This window comes from Carex rostrata, chromosome 12 (genome assembly GCF_964058835.1).
Source record: "Carex rostrata chromosome 12, lpCarRost1.2, whole genome shotgun sequence".
Lineage (NCBI taxonomy): Eukaryota > Viridiplantae > Streptophyta > Magnoliopsida > Poales > Cyperaceae > Carex > Carex rostrata.
Window position 1 is genome coordinate 10,228,448 of NC_135929.1, and position 21,521 is coordinate 10,249,968.

General features: G+C 30.8%; 1 protein-coding gene and 1 long non-coding RNA gene across 2 annotated transcripts; both read left to right on the plus strand.

Moving 5' to 3' along the window:
- The first annotated feature begins 3,685 nt into the window (after window positions 1-3,685).
- LOC144563345 (uncharacterized) lies at window positions 3,686-4,711 on the plus strand. Its single transcript, XR_013514328.1, has 3 exons — window positions 3,686-3,838; window positions 3,940-4,239; window positions 4,372-4,711. It is a non-coding gene; the product is annotated as an uncharacterized LOC144563345 (long non-coding RNA).
- A 7,634-nt stretch (window positions 4,712-12,345) lies between these two features.
- LOC144563391 (gibberellin 2-beta-dioxygenase 3-like) lies at window positions 12,346-14,336 on the plus strand. The gene is made up of 3 exons (XM_078312860.1): window positions 12,346-12,801; window positions 13,309-13,645; window positions 13,967-14,336. The coding sequence occupies exons 1-3, from the start codon at window positions 12,398-12,400 to the stop codon at window positions 14,225-14,227; spliced, it is 1,002 nt and encodes a 333-aa protein (XP_078168986.1). The 5' UTR covers window positions 12,346-12,397; the 3' UTR covers window positions 14,228-14,336.
- The last annotated feature ends 7,185 nt before the right edge of the window (window positions 14,337-21,521 follow it).

The window sequence follows — 21,521 nt, forward strand, 5'->3', positions numbered from 1 at the left end:
ATTTCTAACATAAATAGAGAATCTTAAATAAACTAACATAAATTATGATTAAATGGTTACGCGAGTCACGTTTGGCCATAGCACGTTTAGACACAGTGTGACTCACATAGCATCATTCGCGTGCCGTGACCATCCCTTGATATTTTGGTCACAGTACGGCAAAGCACATGAAAAATTGACTTGATCATGACACGACACGGCACGAGACCAAAATCACATATTAGTTACAATACGACACAACGGCACGTTTTTTTCCACTCTACCTACATCCTTCAAAGATCTTATAAACAAGTGGCAATATATTGATTTTTAAATTATGACTGTGGTTACGCTGCCTTGCAATGTATAAATTGGTTTGTATTATAAATTTATATTTTCATTTTTAAAGTTGAAACTATTAATTAATATTAATCGATTAATATATAAACAATGTACTTAGAGATCAAAATCTACATTTTTTTTAGAATGTTATTTTACAAATACATCTATTTACAATGTTGTACATATCGGTATAATAGCGCTAACTCAAAGCTATTTGGAATGTTGTTTGGATTGAACATTTAGAATAGCTACTGTAGAGTACGTTTGTTATTCCATGTTTTTGTAGGAATAGTGAGAACAACGAGAACATCGCTATTCTCGTTGTTCTTGAGTATGTTTGAATGGATCGGAACAGCACTATTATCACTGTTCTCGCTATTCTCACTATTCTCGCTACATCCAAACATACCATAACTGAATCAGTTTAGCTTGTTTGATTAGTCAAAATACAGACCTTTGATCAACATTAATCTAAGCTAACTCTATTAATTTTACAACACCCGACTATATTATATGATGATTTTATTATATATTAATTATTTTAGCCCTCCTCTTATTTACATTGGTGAGTTGTAAAACAGTACTATATATTAGACATGTAAAACAGTATTAGACATGTTAATTGAATAATATGCATAATATACTGTCTTGTTGACTATTTCTTACTATATTATATTTTATTTAAAAAATTTATTCGCCATGGATTTATGCATTATTTAAAATTATTTTAGCTTAATAATTTTTTTTTCGAAATTTGGCCAATTTTATGAGATATTAATTCTATGGAATAGCAATTAGATAAGGAAAATAAATATTGAATAAAACACCTATAAATTTACTTTCTAATTATTAATTTATTTAATGTTTATTAAATTCAATGTCAAAATTATCAAAATAGTTATTTTGTAAGTAATCCTTCGATCTCAACATATATAAAAGTAATTAGCCTAGTCGAAAATACATCGACGGACAAAAAACATTTTGGATATTATTAATTTGAAGTTCTTTTTAGTGAAATTTTTATTATGACGAGTCACTGACAGGTGGACCTTATCGATGTAAATAATAAACATTAATTATAAAACTTGATGTGCTAGAATAATTTCTCTAAAAGTTATAATCAATATACATTGTAACGATCCGTATTATTAATTAGTTATATAAATTAATTAGAACCTAATTCACATAGGTAAGTAATTAACTAAGTGCTGGGGCTGACTCTGGCTTTTTATTAGGGGGGCAAAAAAATATCGAATCATGTTTAAATAACTACTCGGGTTTAAACCCATTAACTAATTAGCTATTTGATAAAAAATAATGTTTCAACCTATACTTTCCAGTACTATTTGTAATTTTTATTCTCTAACATATAATTCTAATTACCAATCATAATTTAAAAAAAAAAAATTTAACCCTAAATTTAACTCGAATTATAAATCAAACATTCAGAAGGGGACAAATTTTTTTTTCTAAAAGGACAAAGTTGATCGAAACGTCCCAATCTCCATAAAACTCAAAATCCAAAAGGAGAACTGCCCCCCACCCGGAGACCATGTGAGTCCACTCCAGATGAAGTGGACGGTTATTACTTGCAAAATGAAACACAAATTGTAACTAAATAATATTCTGCAAAACATATAACTTAATGTTTTACATGCATATATATATATATTTCAACTATAGTTGAAACTTCAAACAAAGTTCTAGTCAAGCTCTGTTAAAATCGGGACCGTTCGATTAGAATTTGAACCAATATTCCAGATCAATATGAAAATTCGAGGTACTAATCAGACTTCATGTGATGTTGTGGGTCGGGTCCACCGGGACTTAACTGCTCCGGTGTAATGGAATGTGTAGCGGCGCCATCTCGTCCTGCTCCTCCTCCTCCTTTTCCTCCTTGCTTTATCGATCTTGATCTATCAGCTCGTGCCTCGCTTCGGCCTAGACCTCTTGCCTCAGAGCTCGAAATAGTCGATGATATGATTAAGATGATAATTATGCAAAGGTATATTATTCTATCAATGCTCAATCTCGGCATCCTCTCTTTCAGAGTTTCAGTACAGGATAAACTTGTACAATATATATATCTATCTATAGATGCTATACAGTCTATATTGATGAAATGTATGGTCTTATTTCAAGCTATATATATACATGCACCTTGGCAGCAATTGGCAGCCTGATTAAAAAGGTTGCTATATCTCTTTTGTCATTTTTTATAATTTAATTATTGCAACTGTCGCCGTAGTACTGCTGCATGACTAATGGTGGGCCTTTGCAGTTGTTAATAAGATTATAATTTTTGGTTTGCTGGCCAACATGATTAATTTTTTTTGTAATTTAATTATTGCAACTGTCGCCGTACTGCAACATGACTAATAGTGCGCCTTTGCAGTTGTTAATTAGATTGTAATTCTGAGCCTCATAACATATATATAACTGGCAATAGGTCGGAACTGTCAATTGAAAAGACAGCCGTGATTTTTTGTTTTAGAATTTCTTTTCAACTAAATTGTCTAACTATTAATATACTGACATCAGTGATTTCTTGTAGAACATTGCAATTAGCTGACAGAAAGAGGCTTCTAAGCGCTTTTTTCGACTTAATAGGCGATTTACAGTTGTCCTTGCAACTCTTTACAGGGACTCTCTTCCTTTTTATATTTTTAGACAGTTCATTTAATTTTGTTATATACCAGTACTGGCTTTGTGAATTATTTTCATGTTTAATATAGTAATAATGTGATCTGCATTCTTAATATATTCAGTATTTTGTTTGATCTTTTGATAAAAAATCAGAAATATACTAGCTGATCTAAATAATATTTCTATTGTTTCAAAAAATATATATATTTCTATATGAATAAAGGATTTTTTTTTTTTGTGACAACTTCAATATAGCATACTAAAGATTATTATTTTTCTTTGCTTCAAAGGAATTGCATGAGAAAATTAAATTGGTTTGTTTGCTTTAACTTGGGATATATCCCTTGTTACCTGTACGTTATTTGACAAATTCCTCACATTGCTGTATTTTAATTTAAATTATAAAATGTGTGCATCAACTTCTTTTACTATATGTCTATGCTAATTTTTTTTTCAAATGATTTCTTCTACTGTATGTTTCTGCCTATATCTTTGCAAAAAAACCATATTTAAATAAAAAAAGCAAGTTGTAAGGCCTTCAATTTTAATTTTAATCCATTCATTTATATATGCAACCACCTGATTAATATTTCCTTTATTGGGAGTAGGTCTAAAATGGCACCAATTAGGAAACTAAACAAACGCGTGATGGCCATCAAGCACACGGATGGTTTAGATGGCTTGGAGCTACTGCAAGCAGCTGGCGAATTAATTGAAGGTATTTGTAACAAGCTATTTTAATAAATTGCATCATTACTGTATTGTACTGACATTTTTTTGTTAATCATTGTTAGAAAGAGCCCTTGGATCAAATGTTCTTGGCACTGATCTTAATTTACCAATTGTTGAAGAAACTACTGACGTTGAAAGGGTACTGAATAAATTTAAGATTTATTGATTTTACTATTATCATATATGTTTTATTTTACAAGAAAAAATAACATAATTTCACTTCAATGCTTCTTACTATAGGTCGATTTGGTCAACCCTGCACCGGTAGAAAAAAATGCCCCTCCAAAATCAGGAATCTATCATTTTGTTGCTGTTTATATTTTTTCCTATATTATAATTTTTTTCATAACTTTTAGGAAGAAATATGAAGATTTATCTATTGAGTTGGTCCGTCCGCTGTTTTGAAAACCATAAAATGAAGCTGCAGAAAAGCTCCGAGTGAGCCAGACCATGCTTAAGACATGGTGCAGGGTTTAAGGTATAAAGTGATGGCCCTATTGCATTCTGACAAGCAAGGATGGTCTTGCAAGGAATGTTGAGGTAATATATATTGAGAAATCATTTAAAGTCTTACAAAGTTTTAATTTTGTGTTGTATTTTATTGACTTTATCTATTAGTTACTTGAATATTACATTTACTTTCATCATGTACATCTTTGCATTGTGTTGTAGGAATATGGAATAGGCTCATAGTTGCAAGTGAATGGGATTCATCTAACTCTGAGTGAGTTAGAAGAGAAAAAAAAAAAGTTCGAAGAAGATCCCACCACGCCAATAGATGATGAAATATTTTTGTTAAGAAACTATATGTAATAAGAAGGCTAACAAAAGATGCTATGTCAAGCTTGTGTAGAGCTAAATGTGTATTATTTGGTTTTGAAAATCTGTTTTGTGTGTTGTTCTCTTAAAATTATATATGTGACCCTTTTGAATTTTGAAATTATGTACGTTGCCCTTTTGTCATTGTAAATTATGTATGAGAACAATGTTTTTTAATGCTAATGTTTTCACTTATTCATTAATTGTACATTGTTTTGTCATTTCATTTTTGAAAGATATCTAATTGTGACAAATAGACAGAGAAAATAGGTCAAAAAATTGTTTCAGTCAGTTGGTCCATTCAAAGAGTTAGTTTTTCTTTTCATAATACTTGCTTCCAGTGTAGTGTAATTTTTTATTTTCCTTCTTCTTTATCTTTGGATTCTATGTGCTTTAAGCCTAAGAAAAGTTGCCATTATTTTCAGGCTGGTGAAAACCCATGGATGCCGATGATTGCAAACCTTATACTGATGTTTTCTTGATCAAATTATCTCAGTTATGCAGTGCAAGATGATTAGTGATGACAATTGTACTTGAAGATAAAAAAAATATTTTGGTTTATTATAAAACTGTACCCTTCCTGATAATATGATGAATTGATGATGTGTGTCTTGAATGTGCAGGTGGAAAGATCTGAAAGAGATTCTGTAATACATGCGTGGCGCAACCACGCCAGTGATAGACAGAAAGGAGTGTGTGAGTAGCGCGTTGGAGAATGTGGTGGAGGCAGTGCGAGTGCTGAACGCCTGAACCACAATACGCTCTCATGCAACTGCATGGCAATGAATCAATGGTTAGTTCAATTTCAGCATTCCCACGCCGCTTGGAGCTCCAAGAGCGCATGATCGAGATGACTGCGAAACTGAAACAAGTAATTTTTCCTTTCTTTCGAAAGTGTTAAAGCTTGTTAACTTTTGGTTTTAATTTGTGAATTAATCGCTAAATGATGCCACGCTTTCTGTTTAGTGCGATTATGTGAGCGATTAGTTGATAAGAACAAGTATAAGCTCTCTTCTTAATTGTATGCTTCAATTGTACCTTATCTTAACTAGAGTGTCACTAGCTTCTTTAATTTTGGCAATTAACCCTATTTAGAACTGAAAAAGGTTAGCTTCAACATATATACAATACTGACCATATATACAATATACATAGAGGCCTTTTTAACCAATAATCATCAATTTATTTTATGTGAAATAATACTGATATATATACTAGTATATGTATAAATATCGTGTCAGTATATGTATAGATCCCTATATATATAGCAGTATATGTCTATATACATACCCGTTGTTTAAGGATTAGGTCAGCTTTTAAATGAATTTTAGGGGATCTTTTATATTTATAATCAAATATGTGTATTCAAAATGGATGTAAGCCTATGGTCATTTGAATGCAAAAAAAAAAAAAAATCTGATGAATAAACGTATATTCTGATTTATGTGTAATGGGATACAATTATTGATTTATGAGATTATAATTAGTTGAAATTAATTACTGTGATTTAATAATATCAGTTACCACTGCAACGCGTGGGCACTTGACTAGTATTTTTGAAAGAAACTAAAAACACACTTTAATAGTTTAATTACAGTGCAGGCTGCATGCAACTTTACACAACAAAAGTAATTACAAGCACTTATGATATGATGTAAATAATAAACATTAATTATAAATAAAACATGATGTGCTAGAATAATTTCTCTAAAAGTTATAATCAATATACATTGTAAGGATCCATATTATTAATTAATTATATAAATTAATTAGCACATAATTCACATAGGTAAGTAATTAACTAAGTGCTGGGGCGGACCCAGAATTTTCGTCAGGGGGGCAAAAAAATATCGAATCAGATTTAAATAGCTAATTGGGTTTAAACTCATTAACTAATTAGATACTCGATAAAAAAAAAACAATGCTTTAACTTATACTTTCCAATACTACTTATAATTTCTAATTCTCTAACTTATAATTCTAATTACCAATCATAATTTAAAAATTTTATTTTAATTTTAACCTTAAATTTAACTCGAATTATAAATCAAACATTCAGAGAGAAACAATTTTTTTTCAAATAAGACAAAGTTAATCAGAACGTCCCGATCTCTACTAAAATTCAAAATACAAAAGGATAGCTGGACCCCATCCGGAGACCATGTGGGTCCACTCCAGACTAAGTGGACGGTTACTTGCAAAATGAAACACATATTGTAACTAAATAATATATATTCTGCAAAACATAAAACTTAAATGTATTGCATGTATATATATCAACTATATATAGTTGAAACTCCACACAAAGTAGTAGTCAAGCTCTGTTAAAATTGGGACCGTTCGATTAGAATTCGGATCAATATTCCAAATCAATACGAAAATTCGAGGTACTAATCAGACTTCGTGTGATGTTGTGGGTCGGGTCCACCAGGACTTAACCTCTCCGGTGTAATGGAATGTGTAGCGGCGTCATCTCGTCCTGCTCCTCCTTCTCCTCCTCGCTTTATTGATCTTGATCTATCAACTCGTGCCTCGCTGCGGCCTAGACCTCTTGCCTCAGAGCTCGAAATAGTCGATGATGATACGATTAAGATGATAATTATGCAAAGATATACTATTCTATCAATGCTCAATCTCGCCATCCTCTCTTTCAGTAAAGGATCGGATAAACTTGTACAAGATATATATATATATATCTATAGATGCTACAGTCTCTATATTCATGAAATGTATGGTCTTATTTGAAGCTATATATATACATGCACCTTGAAAGCAATTGGCAGCCGGATGTAGCAAATAAAAAGCTTTTGTCACTTTTTATAATTTAATTATTGCAACTGTCGCCGTACTGCTGCATGACTAATAGTGGGCCTTTGCAGTTGTTAATTAATTAGATTATAATTTTTGGTTTGCTAGGCAACATGATTAATTTTTTTTGTCACAAATAAATTCTAGCTAGTACTTCCAACTGGGGTTCAATTATTCTACGGAATATTCTTCTTTTTGTCACAATATATAAATGTCGAATTAGGTAACAACTGTTGTCGACAACCAAATCATCATCAGTTATAGGAAATAAATCTGCTAGCTGTGATTCCAATAGAATAACAGGGTCCTGTTATTCTGATCTCAACCATTCAAAGATTTCCATACACGAATCACAATGCAGAAACTTTTTCATATGTACACGAATCTCAACGAATTTGAATGGTTGAGATCGGAATAACAGTTATTCCATTGGAATTAATCACAGTAGATTTATTTCCTCAGTTATAACGCATATAAAGAAGAGTACGTATATATATATATTCTTGTACTAATATTTTTGAGTTGGCAGGTACTTTGGAAAAAGAACATTTCTAGTGATATTCAATGTAATGTGCTGGATCTTGTGGAAACATCAAATGCACTTATTTTTCAAGATACTTCCATTAAAACAGTAAGATTCCTCGTTTTACTGATCATTTCTGTTTTTGAATATTGGTCAGGACATATGGAGAAGAGGATCAAATTGGCTGCTAGTAACTGGTAATTGCCAGATGACCTCAATGCTATGCTATCCCACTAAGGGTATGAGCTGACCCCACTGACAACCAGATGGTGCTCTACCAGAGAGATACTGGTAAAGATCAACCTTTACTCATAGGAGTAGTAGCTGGGTCACTAATTAACAGAATGATACCTGAAGACTTCAATTCAATTTTGTATAGATTCAGTGTTAGAATCCTTTTACCTCAGCTCCAGTGTAGGAGGCTTAGTTCTAGTTTACTTTTCTATAACTACACTGTCTTTTGGTGGATATTATAACAAAAAAAAAAAAAAACATTTCTATTTTGCTCTTTGTTAATTTTTTAGTATGATCCTTAGCTGACTTAGAACAGACACTAGTAATATGTAACTCACCATGTTTCATTTATGAAATAAACATTTCTAGCTACCTTTTTTTTCAAGAAAAATTAAAATAAAGAAGAGTACGTACGTAGCATATGCATATATATAATATATTTGGAAGAGTTCAGATTTATTGCATGCGGTGCCCGTGTAGAGAATGAGATTTACGTAGTTCATTTTTTTTAACATGACATGGAATCTTAAAACGGACTTCTATAACTTAAATAGACACCGAATTTATTTTAAAAATCCAAATTTTGAGTTTCGATCTAGCCATCAGATTCGAATCGTGTCATCAAATTAAAGGGATCCCGTGCGCTTTACCTCGGGCTGGATTGATCCGGATTCGTATTGGACGTTCTGGATCTAAACTAAAAAATTGGGTCACTTTATAAAATATATATACACTGTAGAGCATCTACATTCCTGGTATTATTAGAGATTATAATATGAGGTGGTATATTATAGTTTAGTTTTAGTGATGTGGGAGAGTTTTTTATTTAGAAACTATGCACTAAAGTTTTTTATTATGAAAATGTTTGTAAACTCTACACTAACTAAATGATTGGCTTAAATTATTTCTCCTTTTTAATTTGTTACTGACATGGCTTAATAGAAATTCTAAAATTAATTTCATAAACTTTAATTTTTAAATGATAATTAATAATTATTTAGAAACTAGTTGTGATGTAGATGCTTTTGAAACAGTTTTTAATTAGCAATTTTATTTTATTTTCAACTCGTAATAATATATATGAAGCTTGCATGATTGAGATAGATATATTCTCATATTTTAATTGATCATTACATTTGTTGGATTATTGATGAATGGATGATCCACTTATCTTATCACTCATTGATAAGATCATTACCTAGCTGCTATTTCATTGGACCGCCTAGTCCATTAATATTAGTGTGTTTTTGGTTTTAATTTATATGATCAAATGAAGAAGTCTCTAGCTAAAAGGTGGAAATTAAGAAAGTTATCATGCTATTTACATATCCAGTTATAGCAAGGTATAGTGTGGTTAGTTGATTAATTAGTCATCATGCTATGATCTGTTATAGTTGGTTAATAGTGGGTCATTTGTAAAAATAATGTTTTGAAATTCATACATGGGTGATTTTGTGAAACATGTTAAAAAATATTAAATTTAAATCTATAGAAATAAATAAGTAAAATTTTGAAACCCAACAAAAACGTCGTGGCTGACTAGGGGTGTCAACGGGCACAATATGGGTCGGGTGGAGATATTTTCACACCCGTATCCGTTATGATAACGAAAAAAATATTTATCCTTATCCGTTTTTTGGAATACGGTACGGGTCGAGTAAACGAATAAAAATGTATTATTTACATCTTGATTTGTGTTTTCGATATTATATTTTTCAAAATAAGAAAAAAGAAAAAAAATAATAATGAATACAACTAATTTGTATTATAAAAATTTAATAAAATACAAAACTTTATTGTATCATGTGTCATCTTCATACAAATATATATCTATATATATATACTTTTACTTTTAAAAATTATTACACGATAACAGATAAGATAATGAACAAAAATTGCTAACCTTACATGTACCCGATAAGCTAACGAAAGAAAGTCTTACATTTATCCGTATTTTCGAATATGATACGGATCGAGTTAACGGATAAAAGGGTGCCATTGACACCCCTATCGCTGACAACATTTTTTTTTGCTGAGGAAGATAATATACGGGTGAAACTCTATTGTTCACCCCTACCTTGTTTGGATGGAGTAGAGGAAGGGAGGGAATAGAAAGAAAAGAAAAATTCCTATCGAATCGTGTTTGGTTGACAAATTATGTTGGAGGTGAAGGGTACAGGAGGTGAAATGTTTAATCTTGTATCATTGTAATCAATAGAATCGGTTTCCTCCTAATTTGGAGTGTAACGAATGGAAATAAATTTTGTTGCAAATATCTAAAAAAAAAATAACACAAGTGCCCAATTATATATCTTACAAATATAATTCTAATATAAGTTTTTAAGTTTTTTGTCACAATCCTATAAAACAGCAACCAATTAAATTTCTCATTAACCTTCTAAATTTTAATCAACCAAATAAGAAATAAAACAGAAAAAAAAAGTTAAATTTATTTTCCTCATTAATCATTTAAACATGAAGAAGTTAAATATGTTAATCTTCATTTCCTTTCCATTCCATTTCATTTCATTCCCTTCTGTTCTTCACCTCTCCTTCCTCTACGATCTCCAAACAGGGCGCAAAACAAACATATACTTGAAAAGTAGAAGCACTATAGTGAAATGTTGTCAATGGTGAAGTTCTCTAGGAGGGTGAGAAGCTGTCAATTTATAGCAATGTTTTACCATAACATTTTACATCAATGAAAAATTTGCTATATTTCAAATGTTGATTTAATGTCATAAATTTAAATTGTTTTTTTTAAATGCTACATATAAAACAATCTGTATGATTATGGGCTTTCAGCATACAAATGAATTTTTTATTTCTACATGATGCAAAATAATAAATATAATATATTGGAAGGTATAAGGCGCTATATCAAATTTTGTCCAGTTATTTTATAAAAGAAAAAAATGTGGAGAAATTATACAAGATGCATGGTCTTTAAAGTATTTATCTATCATTTCAATATTTAAAATTTAAAAGTATAATATTTAAAGTTTTCAGTTTGTAACAAATTGGTCGTATTATTATTATCGACAACAAAATTAGATGGAAATTTAGATTATCATTCATATGATAATTATTTCTGTGGTGAGATATTTAATTTCTTAGTGGATATTAAAGGCATGATCAATTTGATTCAAATAAAGAAGGATCATTATTATGATATCTTTCAAACAGTACCGGCACGGATACTGGTACAGAGGGTGTTACAGGAGGGTGCGCTGTGGGGCTCTTTTTGTGGGAGAAAACCAATTTTGGCACTAATGGGTTAGTGGAGAGGACCGGTACATGATACCGTAGGTTGAGAGTCCCTTCTTTTCTTTTTATTTCTGTACTGACTTAGTAGAATTTTGTTTGTGTAGTTTTTACACAGCCTGTTTCAAGCTAGTAAAAAGAAGGGTTTGTGACAAACTTGACGAGCCAGCAGTAAAAAAAACAATTTTTTGTTTTATGAAAATAAAATTCTCATGAATTGAGCAGTAGTAGTAGTACTAGAATGGGTGACCTCCTAAGAAGCCCCTGTGTTGTTGATTCCGGTTGGGTTTTATTTTTAGTCTATTTTAACTTGTTTGAAAATAAAGACTTTGAAAAAGAAGAAGAAGAAGAAATGAATATAAGGATAATTTATGTAATTGATCTGAAAACACAATAGTTTTTTGTTTCTTCTTTTAGCCTGATAATGTCGAAAATTGGATAATGACTTATGGAATTGGAAGTCTATTCTCACAAGTTTTTCGTTATAGTATCAAAGGTTAAACATTCAAATTGCTATTCAAAAGTGATCAACGGCTTTTTAATTACTATTCAGAGATTAAACATTCAAAAGTGATCAAGTTGCTTATAATATTTGGGCCTTTTGGGCCAACTTTGTTTCGGCCCATTTTCTCCACAATGTTTTCTTGTCTGTTGGGTCCTCCTAGGCTGGTAAACCCCGGCCTGGTCCATTTAGACGCTTTATTTTTTTTTTGTAGCGTTGATGTATACTCAGCTTACTAACTACAGGAAAAAAAAAAAAAAAAAAAAACCCTCTTATATTATGGAATGATCTTTTCCAAATTTTTACAAGTAATAAAAAAAAATTCCACATAACCCCCTCAAAGCTAGATTGGAACAACGATAGAGACCCCTATAGACAAGATCCGTTCAGGAAAAGATTCAGTCCACCTAGTCTTTCTCACATGCTATCTATATATATATATATATATATAACACCATATATAACTAACACACAACAAAGAGCACAAAAACACAACATCTCTCTCTTTTATCTTCTAATATATAGTTCACAATTCACAACCTTAAAACATGGTAGTGCTAACAACAACATCCATAGACCAAATTCCTCCCCTCAAATCCACAAAACAAGTTCTTCAATTCACTTATGCTCCCACTATCGATCTGTCGAAGCCTGAATCAACACTATCTATTGTAAACGCGTGCAAATCCTTTGGGTTCTTTAAAGTTACAAACCATGGCGTCGACATGGACCTCATCGAGAGATTAGAAGACAGAGCGAGACAGTTTTTCTCTCTAGCTCAATATGAGAAAGAGAAATGCGGGTCTACGAAGGTGCCGTTCGGGTATGATAACAAGCGGATCGGGCCGAATGGTGATGTTGGTTGGTTAGAGTATCTTCTATTTGCAATAAAAAATGGTGCTGTTGATCATGTTTCCATGCCTTCTTTTCAAGCTTCTTATAACAAGTTTTGGTGAGCACAATATAATTAATATATTGTACCTTTTTTTGGGTAGGATTGCATTTTTGTTTTTTGAATTTGTACGGACATATTCATATCAAATAAATATTTTTGTCTAAGTTCTTGCATCATCATGAACATGATAAAGAGTTATAAATTTTTTCTCATGATATCAGCAAAATAAAAATTTTACATAATGCCAAACCAAGTCGTTTTATATATTGAGAGCTTTGATATGGGTCCAAACTAAAATCTCCTCAATTTTTTATGGTCACATTAAAACCTTATTTCATATCCAATAGTAACATGTGGCTCCCACGTGGTAATTGGTATATAAGTTGTTACCAATAACAACCACAATATTGACATAGCATGGATATATATATATTAGTTGATTAATAAAAAAAAAAAATCCTTGTATCTAAAGATGCTTTCTTTATAATAATAATTATTATAATATTCATTTATATATTTATTTAGTATTATTATTAATAATAATTTTTTTTTCATTTTTTTCAGCTCTGCATTGAATGAATACATATCAGCAATGAGAAATTTAGCATCTCAACTATTGCAACAAATTGCAAAGGGGCTGCTAATTGAATCCAGAGATGCATTAAGCAGTCTCATAACAAATGAAAATAGTGATCAAATATTGAGGCTAAACCATTACCCTCCATGTCCCCGTTTGAAATCCGGGCTTACCGGGTTCGGAGAGCACACTGACCCGCAATTGATATCCATTTTGAGATCCAATAGTGTTGGGGGATTGCAATTTGCACTAAGAGATGGGAGATGGATATCAGCTCCACCAGATCCTAATTCCTTTTTTGTTATTGTTGGTGACTCATTACAGGTTTGTACTATATAATTATTATTTTTTAATTCAACCAAAAAATAATTTAGAATACACACTGCATATAGCACATAAGATATAATTGACAATTAATTTTTTTTCTTGATAGTTTAGATATATTGTATATTAAATTTAATGTAATTTTAAAAAAATATGGATCAAGTAGTAAATAAAATAAAATTATCAATTTTCAAATCACTTAACTAATTAGTTTTTAAATTGCACCAAACATAAAATACAACCTAACATAGTTATAATATTTTATTGTTATCAAATATATACTAATATAATTAACTAATAATATGTACAAAAATGTTATAGGTACTTACAAACGGTAGATTTAAGAGCGCAAGGCACCGGGTAGTGGCGCAAGATCACAGATCAAGATTATCTATGATATATTTTGCGGGCCCACCTGTCAGTCAGAGTATCACACCCTTACCTGAATTAATGGAAGATGGAGAAGAGAGCATGTACAGAGAGTTCACATGGGGAGAGTACAAGAGAGCAGCTTACAAAACCAGACTGGCTGATTACAGGCTTGGCCATTTTGAGAAGGAAACAGGAAATCTAATCAACTGAAACTTGTTCTCTCCAGTGATGGTGCAATGGAAATATCCAGTTTTTTCAATTTTGGATGGTTTTTGTGTGTTATATTGCGGCCTAGATATGAGATATCATATGGTGAGAGGAAGAAGTTTTTTTTTTTTGTATTTTTATTTTTTTACCTTTTTTCATTCTTGTAAAAATGTTTTGGTTTACAAATTAAGTTCATGAAGCTTACAAGCAGGGGCGGAACCAGGATTTGAATTTGGCGGGGGAGGGGGGGGGGGAGCCATCGAAAGACAAAAGAACAACCGCATAGGAGGTGCCAATCGGTATGCATTTATAAAAAACCATATGAAAATAACCACCCAATAAGCAACTTCTGATAAGTTGGGGGATGCCTGGCCCCCCTTTGCTTGTACATAGTTCTGCCACTGCTTACAAGTACAAAAATTATGATGGTTCTTTTTATATTGTGTTCTCATTTACTTATAATTATTTTGAATATTAAGTATATTTTACATATTTTCTATAATAAAAGCCTAAAAAGATAAACATATTTTGAGAAAAAAAAAAGGACTAAAAGCATAAATTTAAGAGTTTTTGCATCTTAAATATGTATTTTTTATTTTTTTTCTGACAAAAAACATATAGATAAAATCATAATTAAAAAAAAATTGAGGCAGGGAAGGGCAAATGCCCTTTTTGGCTCAATGAGAGGCATATAGTAAGATATTATAAGACCAATCTCAACAATTCTGTATTGATTTGATAAAAATATTTTATTTAGTTTCCATTTAATAATGATTCATTTTATAATTTAAATATTCTGACTGTATATATAAACCACAATTTAAACTTTTCAAAATTCTGCGCAACTTGCCTATGGGCTTTTAGCCCCCCCCCCCCCCCCCCCCCACCCCCCCAACAAAAAAAAAAAAAAAAAAATCTGTACAACTGTTTAGATGTAGTATATAAAAAAAAATCTAGCATAAATTTTAAATGGATGTTTTTTAAAGAAATTTGTAAATGAATTGTTGAATGTATCAGATATTTAATTATAATGGTTACAAAAAAATAATTTCTTATGTACCCACAAACTTGTAAAAAATCTTACTTTCCTATTAAAATTATTTGTGTACTTATTAATATTTAATTATTTATGTACCTCTTATATTTTTCTCTTATTTATTTAATTGGGATTTTTTTTTATTACAATTCACTTAAGTCAGCGATTTAGCTTGATCACCAAATTAATATTTTACACTCACCCTCCAACCCAAAACTAGAAAAAAATAATAAAGGAAAAATTTTAGCTCTTTATGAGAAATACAGATAAAATTTTAATTTTAATTCTCGATAAAAAATTTAAGATGAAAGGAAACAATTTTATTAAGATTATCCTAACTAGACGAAAAAAATATTCTGAAATATATTTTATGGGAAATTATATAATTTTGAAGTTCTATAGAAAATTTAAAAAAAAAATCTAAAATTTTGATAGACATGCGAGCAAGTTAATATTGTAAAAATACAGATTGTTCCATCCATTAAATTCAATTATAAATGTCATGCTTACATAGCAATTAAAATGTTTTATATTATTAATTATATATATAGTATGTGCAAATTGCTGACTAATATAATTCAACAAAATATCTTAATTATATTAAGAGAAGTCTTACATATATAATTATTAATTATTAAAAGGTCAAACGATTAAATAATTACATACAGGTATATTCAAAGGATCAAAAAATAAACAAACATATCCAAAATAACCAAAAAATAACCAATAGTCAAAGGACCTCTCTGTAATTTCCCCACTCCACAGTGATGTGTCCTCTCTCAGAAAACACTTAAATATCTAATTTAAAATTTTGTATTATAATAAAAATAATTATAAAGCACAATTGTCAATTGAAGACAGCAGCCAGGTTATTGGATAACAGCAAATCGGATTAGTTGTCACGTTGAAGTGTATTAAATTATAAAACAATTATTTTAGTTGATGATATTGGAAATTAAAATAAGTTAAATTTTTTATTAATTAGAATTGCTAAAAAAAATATCTACCGAATTGTAATTAAATATGGAACAAAATTGCAATAATTTTTTTTTTTTGAGTAAAAAGTAGATTTGTTTTTTAAAGGAAAAATGTCCTTTACAATTTCTAATTAATTCATCTTCACAAAAATCACAACAAATCAAATCTAGCTTAGCTCTAATATATAGTTGTTTTGAATTAAGTGAATAATGCCGAACATGATCCTCCTTATAATTCCGCTCTAAGACCACCCATATATCAATATTCACCAAATGAGCAAGATCGTGTATGCACATATATATTATCTACTAAAAGGATCATGTCAACTAAACAATTACAATTTTTCTCAAAGAGACATAAGTTGTTTAATGAGAAGATTTAACAAATTTGACTTAATTTTGATGTTCAAGGACTTAATTATGATCGAAAATCATGCCGAATTAAGACAACTTGGAAATGCTCAGTCAAGTCTCATCCGGTGGAAATTCTGATAGAAATTTTGAATCCGTACCTATCTTTTCAGGTACCTGACTTTTTTTTTTTTATCACAATCTGTAGGCATTCTACCTCCACAACACACCCACACTATTCTTGCTCCTAGCAAGATTTGAACTCTGGTTCTTCTGAGAAGAACACTATATCAATCCCACTGCACCAGTGAGCGGATGACGGTACCGGTACCGGTACCTAACTCAATACAATTGAAATAGACGGTCTACATTTATTTTCAATCGGTGCCGAACTGTCAGGTGACCTGAGTGAAATCAGATCTCCTGCCCTAGAGTCACTGCGGAGTGGATCCAGTTACTGTTAAAGAGTTTAGGATTAAAATGATTTTGAGTCTAGAGTTATATGGGACCCACTCTGCAGTGACTCTCGCTTCCGACCTGAGTCCTGCTAGATATATATTATGTCGGAATTTCATGTTGAAATCTGCGCTGACAATTGATATTCACGAGATGTAACTCGGCTCGTAAGGAATTCGCAGCGAATCGAGAACGGCTTAGTCGCGCGACACGTGTCAGCCTCCATAGCATGATGTGTCTTGTCAGAAATAGCGTGTACGTACGTGGCACGCCATGTGGCTCGATGTAACCGAGGAGAAGTGATGATTGATCGCATGAAAGCCCAGAGGGGCAAGGTGATATCTGCAACGTGTCAATGAGTGGTTTGCATGCAATATTGACTGTGACGTGCAGCCCATGAGCCCACCATTGCTCCAGGGCCCCACCATGCCGCTATATATATGTGGGACCTTCTAAATCTCTCTCTCTGTGTGAACGTGGTATAAACCTATTCACTCAGTGGGGCTGCCCATGAGCCAGGCATCGCCCTTGGGTCCCACAATGCCACCGAACTCCGAAGGGACCTTCTAAATATCTGAAATCTGACGCCAATGTCAGGTTCTGAACCTGGTTTATATTCATTGGGGCTGATAGATATCTCCCACTTCGAATCCGTATCTCCACAGATACATGAGGCTATTGCACAAAAGATAATAGTCTAGATTTAGTCTCATGCGCGCGAACCAAAAATGAATTGAATGTATATTGTAATCAAGGTGGATATTGAGGTCAAACATGAATTAGAATTAGTCATATCAAATTTTCATGCTACCAATAGAGGTCAATATTATTGTATCTATAACATTTTAACCTATACTGTATAGAAAATCGTGTATAAGTATAAAAAAAAAATCAAAATAAATAGGATCAATTGACTCGCATTTCTTGAAAATAGCTCCGCATTTGATTGGAACTATATTACAATAGAGATTCATTTCGAAATTCATACCATAGTCGAAAAGATGATCTAGATTATTTATTAATTGCACCTCAAGTATATGGAATGATGCGGATTTTCCCAACTCAATCCCAAATAATTTTCTTCATTCGAAAAGATCGGATAATTTCAGTGGAACTAGAAAATTTGAATTGGAAGCTGGTCTAAATGTAAAATACATAATATAAGGTAGTTGAAATTTGAATTCAAAATTATATAGCTAAAAAGTAATATTTTAACAACAAAATTATAATTGTACATTTAACATTTTATAAAAGTCGGAACCGAACCATAGAAACATTTTTAGAAATTATTAATTGTAAACAATCTAATTTATATTTATGAGTCACCTCTAATAATGTGTTAAATCTGCCCCTACATTTAAATATTTTATGTGGATAGATTAAAATACACGTACCATTTAGAAATTATTATATACCAACAACAGTAAATTAATTAATTATTGAATTTGAGTTATTTAATTTTGTGTTTATATTTTTGTTAGATATGTAAATTATCATCCATATCAACTTATGTTTGATTTGTAACATTTTCGGAACAATATTTTAATAGAGTGAAGCTATGATCTTTGTTAAGCATGGTACGATTTGTACTATGGATTAATATTTATGTTTACAAAGTTTAAATAATCGATCTAAACTGCTTAATATAATCTCTATAAAAAAATATTTGGATTTTGGAAATCAAATTTTATATTATTTTTTACTAACTTTTACTATTTTTATATGAATAGAAAATCACTATTTTCAAATGGTTCAATTATTTTTTTAGTTAAGATTAGAGGTCAAACCACTCAATTATTTAATATTCACAAAGAAATGTCTCTTCTGAGTTTTGAACATGCAACTTTCTACACAGTAAGTAATGTCTTTACCACTAAATCAAATACTTATTTTCAATGTTTCAAAATCTTTAGATCGGATCATATAATGAACATAAAACTTCTACATAAATTATATCAGGACTTGCTTCCAAACCACTAACGTTGGATGATTTGAGGAGATATGAAGCAAAGTACCATATTGATTTTTCTCTATATATTTTTTTCAATTTTGTTTGTGCTCCCCCATTGCAGGAGTTCAACAGACTGGAATATATTTAATAGCAGTCATGATGCCATTTTTTAAGTATCCTTATAATTAAAATTGTCTGTGCATAATCCAATAATTAGTTCATCTCATGCTAGATGCACAAACGGAAGCCAAATAATAGAGAAAAAAAAAGGAAAAAAAAATATAGGCCCGGCTTAGGTTTTTTTTTTTGTCAAAAAAAGTCAATTAATAAATAAAAAATACCAAGGATACAATTTTCTTAAAAAAAGGGTCAAGTCTAGTATATTGGGTATCAATTTTAAATATATTTCAGCAATTTCTAAATATATAAAATATTATTTTAGATGTGTACTAATCTAAACATAATCAAATGCCAACTAACTAATTGAAGTATCAATCCAGACGGTTTCAATCTAAATATAAATATCATTCTAGTACATTTATTGACCGTTAATTTTTTTTTTTTTTTGGTGCAAAGTCTGTAAGCAATTTTATTTATTTAAAGAGTTATAAGGTAGATGTTACATAAGATGACACAATAAGTGTCTTAAAAAGTATACAGCTATAAACAACTAAAAACGACAAAGGTATATGCATCATGTGGACACAAATTTCCTCTATGCGCAGGCAGACTTTATTTTAGAAGGTACTGAATCAAATCGGATCGAGAACTGAATTAACTAGACCAGGACAATCATTACTCAAGTTCTAATAGAGACTGAATCAAACCGGATCGAGAACTGAATCTACAGATCAGGACAATCATCACTCAAAAGTTCTAATAAAGACACTGAATCAAGCCTGACCAGCTGAATCAACTAGAAAAAGACAACCACCACTCAAAAGTTTCAATAAAGAGCCGCCAGATACAGAGTCGGAAAGAAGAGAGAGAAGAGGAACATTGATCATTAATTTAGATACACATCAATACATGGTGTTAGACCTTAGCGCAAAAATGTGCATAGAAATCAAAAGACGGGCACAAGTTGGTGTAGATTTTTTGCTGCAATTAATGAACGCTAGCTGCTTGAGCCACATGTTCAAATGCTGGTGGATATGATCAACAAATATATCGTTTTATATATTTTAAAAAATAAATAATTTTAATATGTTATTATATTAATCATGTCATCCTTATTTTATCTCCTATAATATCCAGTGTGGATTGACAGCCTCAGGTCTTTGCATATATAAAATATTCATGGCATCCTGAATATAACATTATTTGGGCTTGCTGTAGGTTGGCGATTTTTATTAAATTTGACTGGAGTATAAGCTGGAAATAACAGGATCACCACTTGAGAGAAAAGAAATAAGTCTATTAATAAAATTCACATCCTTTAAAAAAAAAAAATGAAACAATACTTTACATCATGATTGTAACGCCAGATAAATTGAGAGGTAATTAATATAGTTGAAGATTTTCGTTTATAAGAATATAATCGATTAAAAGACCACAACAAAATCAATAAAAAAAATATTCTGTTCAATTAGTTGTTATCGATTTCCTTTTTAAAAATTTAATTTGTTTAAAAACATTTTAATAAGAGTTTCTATTAAACAGCAGTTCATATATATATATATATATATTCTTTCATCAAAATAACTAACCAGAAATTTTATAATTGTAACGATCCCTATTAACCGCCACCCTTAGTGCAATCAAGCGTTGCTTCCACTCGCGCCCCATCCTGTTAATCCCCCTCTCTCTATTTAATTTGGTTATAAACCGCTTAAGCATTATTTGTGTTCCCTGACACATCTCTTTCTCTCTCTTCTTTTCTGCAAATTTAAGATTTGACTCTATACCATACCACTTGGATGAAATTACGTGTATCAAACTTAGGACAATTATATGGCAATCATCCATTGTGCAACTTCAAAATTTCACGGTTTAGTTTTATCTATCTGATTCTTCACATCAGACTCCCCAAAACCTGTTCTCTTATTCGTTTGAAAATGCTTCATCAATCTAAGGTAACCCCAAATTATAAATTAATAATTAATTATTGATGATGATTACTTGTCTGGATGAATTTTATTTAACGGAGTAGACAATTAGTATTATTAGAATTTAAAAAGTGGAGGAGGTTAGCTTAGAGAAATATCTTCTTTCATTCGTAAATATTTTCGTTGTTCAATTATGCATATATATTCTTATTGTTCAATTAATTGCATAAACTGGTTTGATAATTTTCACCGATTTGCTTCCTCTATTTTGTACTACCTATATATTATCTATACTATACTGATTATTTGATAAGAATTTCGAGAGTTATATAAGTTTTAACAATTATTTATTATTAGGAAGTATTATATTATTTGATAGAATTATCCTTGTCATTTGTAACCGGTGGCAATTATTGATGATTTCAATAATTATTAGTTATTAAAATTTCGTGATGTGTCAAATTTTGATACAAAATAG